This window comes from Octodon degus, unplaced genomic scaffold (genome assembly GCF_000260255.1).
Source record: "Octodon degus isolate 3935 unplaced genomic scaffold, OctDeg1.0 scaffold00246, whole genome shotgun sequence".
NCBI lineage: Eukaryota > Metazoa > Chordata > Mammalia > Rodentia > Octodontidae > Octodon > Octodon degus.
Window position 1 is genome coordinate 927,225 of NW_004524822.1, and position 9,316 is coordinate 936,540.

At 40.6% G+C, this 9,316-nt stretch overlaps 1 protein-coding gene across 1 annotated transcript in view; it reads left to right on the top strand.

Annotated features, from left to right (window-relative positions):
- Mthfd1l (methylenetetrahydrofolate dehydrogenase (NADP+ dependent) 1 like) overlaps positions 1–9,316 on the top strand; it is a 222,858-nt gene that overhangs the window by 65,291 nt on the left and 148,251 nt on the right. Inside the window, exons 14-16 of the mRNA XM_004645991.2 lie at positions 6,488–6,595; positions 7,443–7,517; positions 9,097–9,199. Of these exons, the coding sequence (XP_004646048.1) occupies positions 6,488–6,595; positions 7,443–7,517; positions 9,097–9,199 (286 nt within the window). The remainder of the gene's footprint in view (positions 1–6,487; positions 6,596–7,442; positions 7,518–9,096; positions 9,200–9,316) is intronic.

A 9,316-nucleotide genomic window follows, 5' to 3' on the forward strand; every position in this document is an offset into this window, starting at 1 on the left:
AAAATAAATAAATAAATATTTTAGATATAAATCCTCTGTCAGAAGAGTAGCGAGAAAAGATTTTCTCCCCCTGCAAGGTCTGTCTCCTCACTTGTTTGCTTTGCTATGCAGAAGCTCTTAAATTTGATACAGTCTGTAATTGTCATTGTAGATCCTTTGCCTCCTTGATTCTTGTATATATATTTTTAAGGTACTTTGAATGATACTATGTTCCTGATTTGTTTTTTACTGGGCTCATTATTGGTGTCTAGACTGGTGTTGATTCCCCCCCCCAACCAGGGATTGAACTCAGACCCTTGTGCTTACCAGGTAAACACTTATTCTACTGAGCCATCTCCCTGGCCTTGGTATTGATTTTTTGCTGTTGATTTATTTATTTTTTTTCTAACCTGGCCTTTTGCTGAATTTGTTTCTAAGAGTCTTCTGGTGGAGTTTTTTGGGTGCAGAATGGTGTCACCCACACATAGCGATGGTTTTGTTTCTTGCTTTCCTGTTTGCACCTCTTACTTCTTTCTTGCGTGATTGCTGTGGCTAAAGTTTCAAATGCAATACTGAACAGGAGAGATGAGAGGACACCTTTGTCTCTCATTACTAGCTTCAGAGGAAACGCTTTCCTTTTTTGCTCTTTCAGTAAGATGGTGCTGGTGAACTTTACATACGTGGCTTTTTTTCAACTCGAGAAGATTCTTACATACCTATTTCCTTCAGGCTTTTTATTTTTAATGTGCTATTGAATTCTGTTTCTAAGAAGGATTATTTTTATCTGTATATATCAAGAATATTGGTTTATAGCTTCCACTGTTGCTTTCTGTTGGTATAAAACAATGCTTGCTTTGTAGAATGAATTTGGGAGCATTCTTTCTTTTCAACCAGAGGGAAAAGTTTGAAGAGCCTTGGTATGCTTATGTAAAGACCTAGTAAAAACCAGAGGTAATTCCACTGAGTTGTGGACTTTTCTAATTTGGTAGCGTTTTTATTATTCCATCAGTCTCATATGTCCTTTTGGTTTAATTTGGGTAGTTCATATGTGGAATTTATCCATGTCTTCTAGATTCTCTGATTTATTAGGATAGAAATTTTCAAAATAGTTTCTAATCCTTTGGATTTCAATAACTTTATCTTTTTTATCTCGTTTTATTAATTTGGACCTTTTCTCTTATTTTGAATAGTTTGGCTGAGGTTTATCAATCTTGTCTGTCTTTTGAAAGAAAGGAAGGGGCAAGGAAAAAAGGAATCAGAGCTTTTGTAAACAGGAAGGGGAGGAGGGGTGAGAAGGAGGGGTGGGGGGTGGGGGGGTGGAAGAGTCAAGTTCCATCATGTGCTGGTACAGATTCCCTCCGATTAATGTGATTATTATGTATACCTAAAATGGACCGATAAACTTAACTTTAAAAATAAAGACCCAGCTCCTTGATCTCACCGATCCTGAGGATTATTCTTTATTCTCTATTTCATTGACTTCTGCTCTGATCTTCATTATTTCTTTCCTTCCACTTGATTTAAGTTTGATTTGTTCTGGTTTTGTAGTATCTTGTCTGGGTTACTTTTCTCTCACTGCACAGACAAAAACACCTGACCCCTGAAGTTAAGGAAGAAAGGTTTCTTCAGCTCATGGTCTGTGGCCATTTCAGCCTTTCTCGGCTGGCTCCAAGGCACTGGCAACCATTCACCACTAGGGTGAAAGCCTCACTTTCCCTCCCCTTTATTGTATGCATGCTGCCTGCCCCAGGGCCAGTGTAGCTCACACCTGCAATCCTTTCCTTGGATATTGGATCAAGCACGAACTCTCAAAACCCCTCCACGAGGACATGAGGCCTTGGGGGGCAGCTAAGACACAGGCCGAAACAGACCTCAAGGCGCATCATTCGGTTATTTCCTCAGGATTGCTGCTTTTCTGCTGTAGCCCCTTACAGCTGTAAGTTTCTCTCATAGAACTGCTTTCAGTGCGCCCCAAATTCTGATTCGGAACCACCCAGATTCCAGATTCTGTTGTGTTTCCAGTACCATCTGAGTCTATGATATTTTAATTTCTCCTACAGTATACTCAGGGACTCTGATCAGTCAAGTGTTAGTTAGTCTCTATTTGTTTTTATAGTTTTTGTTGATTTTGACTGCTAAATTCATTCCATTATGATCTGAGAGGATGTCTAAGATTATTGGTCTAAAATATGGTGTGTTTTGGAAAACGTTTTATGGGCTACTGAAAAGAACATGTATTCTGTTATAGTTGGGCGGAATACTTAGATGTCTGTTAAATCCATCTGGTGTATAGTGCAGTTGAACCTGTTCTCCATGAGACTGTCATTTTTATGTCCAGTGGCCAGGCAGCTCCGATTTGAATCCAGTCTTTCCCACTGGCTTGAACCCACTGGTGGAATGCAGGACTGTCCCATCAGGTAGCTTGTGCTGCTTCTCGGGGAGTCTTTAAGAAAAGCGTTGGTTTGGCAAACTAAACATAAATGTCATCATATTATAGCTCCTTAAGGAAAACATTAAAATGGTACAAAAAAATTATGAAACAGCAAATTGGTGGAACAGCAGTTGTAGATGAATATTACACACACCATTAATGGGAATACTTGTAAAATTTCCATTTCAACACTTAGATAATTAATTATTGATAAGCTATTCACAAATTAAATATATTTTATCAGTAAAAAGACTGATGCCAGATGTGGTGGCGCCCGCCTGTAATCCCAGCACTCTGGAGGCTGAGTCAGGAGGATCACTGTGAGTTTGAGACCATCCTGGGCTACAAAGTGAGCTCAAGGCCAGCCTGAACAGCATAGTGAGACCTTGTCTCAAAAAGACAAAAATAAGTAAATAAATAGTAATAATGATTAGGTCTGATCCCAGCACCAGTGGTACAAGCCACTTAGTGAAGCGGTCATGTATGTAACACTGAGCTTCAAGCCTGTGAGAACATGTTTTACTCTGATATTTCCTTGTTGACTTTTTTGTGTGTGTTTCTATGTATTTGTGGCCATAGGCTTTGGAAGTCCCCCACTATCCCAGTTTTAGAGTCTGTCTGTCGTTTTGGGTCAAGTAGTGTCTCTTTATAAAATGAAAAGTACTGGTGGTGTTCAGTGTATACTTTATAGTGTTACTTGGTTTGGGGGAATTTTTCCCTTCACCAGAATGCAATGGTCTACTTTGTCAAATCTGATATACCTACGCCTGCTTGCCGTGTGGGTCTAGCTGCTTAGAACATATTTTCCATTCTTGTGAATCTGTGTGCAGATGAGGTGTCTCGCAGGCAACGTAGTGAATGGATCTTGACTTTGACAGTCTGGCCATCTGTTTTGTTTGTTTTTGTAGTACCGAATATTAGACCTAGGACCTTTGTACTGAGCAAATAGCTGAAGCCCTTAAAAATATTTTTATTTTGAGGCAGGTTCTTACTACGTCACTAGTAATGCAAGTTTTTTAGACCTAAGTTTTTTTAGACCTGTCTTGAGCCAACAATCCTCCTGCAGCAGCTTCCCAGAGTGCTGGGATTACAGCCGAACATCACCACGTGAGCCCAATTAGAATTTAAGGCCATTTGTATTGTTATTATTCAAACGCATGTGCTTACTCATTACATTTTGTTTTTCTAATATTTGATTCATTTCTGATTTCTTATGGATCCTTGCATTGAGATTTGTTCTGTCTCTTGATCTTGTGGTTATTGTATCCTTCATCTGCGTGCAGGATTTCGTATGCACTATTGCAGTGCCGGCTAAGTGGTCATGAATTTTTTAAATTTATGCTTACCATGGAAGGCCTTTATTTCTCCTTCAGTTTTTTTTTTTTTTTTTTGCGAAACTGGGGATTGAACTCAGGCCCTTTTTCTTCCCAGGGAAGCACTTATTCCACTGAGCTATCTCCCCAGCCCTTTTCCTTCAGATTTGAAGGATAACCTTGCATATATAATAATCAGGGATGAGATTATTTTTTGATATGGTTTGATATATTTTGTTGTTGTTGTTGAGACAGGGTCTCACTATGTAGTGGAGGCTGGCCTTGCACTTGCTATGTAGCCTAGGCTGGCCTCTAACAGTGATCCTCCTGCTTCAGTCTCCCAGCTGCTAGGGTTACAGGCCTGGGCCACCAGCCCCAGCAGTGTTTCTATTGAGGAATCAATCTGCTGTTATTCTGATTGGCTTGCCCTTGGTGGTGTGGCTTTTCTCTTTAACTGCTTTCAATATTCTGTTTCCTGAATCTTTGGCATTTTTCTATGAAGTGTCCTTCTTTGGTCATCTCTATACAGGGTTCTAAATGCCTGTTACCAGGGAAGCCTCTCATTTTCCAGATTTGAGGATTTTCTGCAGTAATTTCAGTGAATTCATTTGTATACCATTAGCCTGTATTTTTCTTGCCCTCTTTTAGAACAGTGAATCTTCTTTTTTATTTTTTATTTAGAGTTATCCAGGAGCCCTTGAACAATGTATATGCTGTTATTTTTTATTTATTTATTTAGTCATTACTTTTTTTTTTTAAATGTATTTAGTACAGGGTCTACAGGGTCTCACTACACAGATTGGACTGGTAGTGATCCTCCTGTTTTCAGCCTCCCAAGTGCTGGGATTACAGGCACACCACCACACCTAGTCTCAATTACCATCTCAGCGTGCCCCGGGGGTAGGGCCAGCACAGCATGCAGGGGATCTAACCCCTGTGCCTGTGCCTGCCTAAGCAGGCGCTTGAGTCCGCTGAGCTGTCTGTCCGGTCCTTGTTTATTGCTATTTGAATGTTTCATGTGTGTACCTTGTCCTCGAGTTCTGATAATTTTACTTATTGCTGAAAGTTTTAATTGAGTTTTTTGTTATTAAGGTTTTTATTTCCAAGATGGGTTTGAGTCTTTCCAGACCCTTTCTCATGGAAGTGCTCTTTCATGCCCACATACTGCAGCGTCTTCCTCACTTTATTCAGCTGTTTATTTTTCTCCTGGTTGAGCACATTGATCTTTTTAATTATTAGTGTTTAAAATTCTTTGTCTGGAATTCCATCCATTTCAGCTTCTTTGGGATCAACTTTTTGCGAGTCAAGGATTTCTGGAACCACCTTCTTCCCTTGTTTTCTCAAGTGATGGCTGTGTTTTTGCATTCAAGTTTCCAGTATAAAATAAAATTTTAAGAAGGAAATATAAATGTTTAACATTCCAAGATATTAAAGAAAAACAATTTTTAAAGCAGAACATGACACTCTTTGCTATTAATTTTTTTTCCTGCATGTTCCTTTGTTTCTGAAGTAATGGTTCTCGCTAGTGCAGAGCAGATAATGCTTTACCGCTTTCAAAAACTAATGTGGTGATATCAAGAGCTGACTCCTGGCATGTCACTTTTCAGAAATTTAAAGGAAAGGCTATTTGCATGTGCTGTTTATAATTGCAGCATTTTTTTTTAACATAAGTCAAAATTTGAAATCACTTTAAATATCCAGGTAGAGGGAGCCAAAACCTTTGGTATACCTGCTCAATTATGTAACCCCTAGAAACTGCAGCTGCACAAATATTATTAAAGAACACAGGTAAAATGTCCCTTAGGTCAGATGCCTGGACCAGAAGTGTTTCAGATATCAAATTGTTTGAATATCGGAATATTCACCTACCCATAATGAGCTATCTTCAAGCCCCAAATCTAAGCATGAGATTCATTTATGTCTTATACATACCTCATCAAGTAGCTATTTGTGTGTGAGCTCTAAGAAGATGAGATGATCGAAATACGCTTTCATACACTCTTTCTAACAATTTTGTGCCCGGAGCAAAGCTTCATGGCATGGACCTTTCCACTGACGTCATCATGAGGTCAGTGCTCAGGACATTTCAGGGTGAAGCCCTCTAAATTTTGGATTTTTGAATTAGGGATGCTCAACCTATAATAACTTTTTAACAAAAAGGTTTCAAATTAGAAGTATACTGTTTTACAAGTAATGATCATGTGTGGGTATGAGAACAGAAGAAAATAGCAGTTAATGATTATAGAAATGATATGCTTTATTTTTCAGTGTTTCTTTAATATATTAATGTACTATTTCTGTTTATAGCATGCTTTGTCTTATCCCAAAGTATATTGGATATTGTACTAAATTTAAAAAATGATATATGAAAATGAAGAACCAAAATTAGAGAAAAGGGGCTGGGGAGATGGCTCAGTAGAATAAGTGCTTGCCTGGCATGCACAAAGCCCTGAGTTCAATCCCCAGTTCTGCGAAAAAAAAAAAATTAAAATTAGAGAAAAAAATAAGTCCATCAGAATATGTCACCTTCAGCCTGAGAATGGGAGACTTCGTGATGCCACTCAAGATGACTGAGACTGCTCAAGATGTCTTTGTTACCCAGAGAAGACCTTGGCCTTGCTTTTCTGATTCAGGCTGTCCTTCTGACTCAGTGCCTTAAGCAAATATTGCGTATTGTTTTAGTTACTCAGCCGGTCCTTGAATGACACCATGGTTATTTACCCCCAATAGAAACGGGTCTGTTCGTTTGTTTTCCCATTCACAGTTCAACCTGCATTTGACTGGGGACATCCACGCCATCACTGCTGCCAATAACTTGCTGGCTGCCGCCATCGACACAAGGATTTTGCATGAAAAAACCCAGACAGATAAGGTGAGGGAGGGTTCCTTGTTTGCCGTTGTGGGCAAGTTATCCTGGGCTTCTTAGATCATTCAGGCATTCATGGAAACACTTGCAGAGACTGTAAACTCTGAAATTCTACACAAAATGTTGTGAATTTTATAATGCCCCCCATTCCTAAGGCCAGATACCCTTTGGTCAGATTCTCAATTGGGTTTATGGCCATTGCCAGATTGTTGGAAAAATGATATTTTGTTGAACTTTTAAGCCAAATTGTAGCTGAGTCTCTGAAATTTTGAAGGTCATTGGTAGATCTTCCTCCTCCTGGCCTTGGGTCAGTCTCTGCTCTATATCAAAAGGGAGACTGGAGAAATAATATCTTTTTTTATGACTGCTATTATGTGTCACTAAGATGCCCTGTGAAGGACATTGGAGACACTTGCTGGGTTTCACACACGTGTAGTTTAGGAACTCACTCACACACCAGGAAGGACAGAGTGCCAACTACTGATTCCTCTAGACACAGGACATGGATAGGAAGGGTGCATTCTGGAATGTTTTCAAGGGTCCTGACTTTCTTCACTTGAACTAATTCCCTAGTGAGTCTTTGGAACAGACTCTGGAAGAATGCTAATTTCATAGGCTGTAGATCGCGAAATGTATTTATTCAAGATCTTGGCAATGTGCCTTATTTCATATTAAGGCAGCTTCACTAATGACAAAATTTAAATCTGCATTGTTTATATTAGCCTCAAAATGTTAATAGGACCTGTAATATAAATAGTTTATCTATAAATGTAATGAATTTTGTCATGTCCTGAGAATTGTCCAAGGGCGTAGTTGACTCTTAAACTTTCATGTTCCTTTTTTGTGTTCTCAGGCTCTGTATAATCGACTGGTCCCTATGGTGAATGGTGTTAGAGAATTTTCAGAAATTCAGCTTGCTCGGCTGAAAGTAAGTTGCCAGTTTTCTTTTCTTTAAAATGAATAGAAAATACACTCCAAATGCATCACAAACATTGTCAAAACCAGAAATTTTGAACTTAATTCAGTTTTGTTTTGTTTTTTAACACTCTTTTGGGTATTAAAATCTTTGGGACAACAGTCCAACCAGCAGAGCACAGTATTTAAAGCCTGAAACCTGAATCGCTCACCAAATAACCAGGTGAAGAAATAACTAACCTTCTGGGATTCTTTTTTTTCACCTATGAAATAAGAGGACTGCTTTGCTAATCTGTGAGTACCTAGTCAAACTAAAAAGTTGCACCTGTATTTATTTTCTCTCCAAAGAGAAGTATTTTTGAAAAAAAACAAAAGGAGGGGCAGTGAGATGGCTCAGCGGACGAAGCACCTGCTCAGGCAAGCACAGCGACGGGTTCGATCCCCAGTACCACCTGCCGTGCGGGCCCCGCCCCTAGGCGCGCTGAGCGGGCCACCAAGTCCGAGCATGGTGGTGCACACCTGTAAATCCGGCACTGGGGAGGCTACAAACAGGAGGATCACTAGGAGTCTGAGCTGCGTAGTGAGACCCTGTACCAAATACATGAAAAAAACAGAAGTATTTTTGTATTTGTTAAATTTCTAGAAATGAGAAGCTAGCCTGTCTCAGTTTCCTGTTGCAGCAGGATACCCTCCTCGGGCTGGAGCAAGGCTTCGGAATTCTTCCCCATGCGAGCTGCTTTTAGTGCCGCTTGCTGCTTCCACTGTGGAAGCTAATCGCTTCCCAGGCACTTTGTCAGAGTCTGAAGAGCAACCTTTCACTGCATAAGTTAGGCCCACTGGTTGGTACTCAGTGGTTTTTTAAATGCACCTCCGTGCTTGGTACAGAGCCATGCTCTGTTTTCCAAGGATGGCGAGTAATTCCATTCTCTACAGCTTTTGTTTTCCTGATTCCTTTTTTTCAGACTTAATTAAAAACCACTTTCTTAAGATATTTTCTTTACACAAATAAACACATTAGAATCTTTTTTTCTCAGTGTCTTAGGAATAACTTGTTTTGAAACTTAAACATAAACTTTACTTGAAGTATTGCTACGTTACTTTTTGAGACAGGGTCTTGCTGTGTGGTTCAGGCTAGCCTTAAACTCCTGGCAGTCAGTCCTCCTCCCTCAGCCGGTTGCAGGTGTGCACACCACACCAGGCCATTTTATTGCTGTTTGTATTGACAGGGCCAACTGCTGAAGGAGAGCATCAATGACCTGGGGTTTTGTGAGGGTTTTTGTTTTTGTTTTTTGTGGGGCTTTTGGTCCTGGGAATCAAGCGCATCGTGCTTGTCAGGCAGGTGCTATGTCGCTGAGCTGTGTTCCCGGCCCTAAAGCATCTGTCGCGTGGATAGCCGTGCGTGTCCCTTCTAAGCCCAGTCGCCCACAGAGCAGCACAGCCTGGTGAGCTCCAGAGGAGAGAGCCAATAGCAAGCCGCCCTGGCTCCATTTCCAGAGCTGCCACATTCAAAGGGCCGGCTATGGATTTCCAGAGACTGCGCTTACCTTTCGCTTGTTCTTCCTTCTCAAACCTATCACTTTTTTTATCATTAGAAACTAGGGATCAGTAAGACAGATCCAGACACGCTGACTGAGGAGGAAATGAGCAAATTCGCCCGCCTCGACATCGACCCCACAACCATCACGTGGCAGCGAGGTGGGTGCTGGGTGACTTGGGCAACGCTGGGAGAGTCGTAGGTTCGCTTCCTAAGTGCGCAGTGTTGTCTTCCTGTGGACTCCCAGCTGGGTTTCATGCCGTTTCTTCCCGCTACTC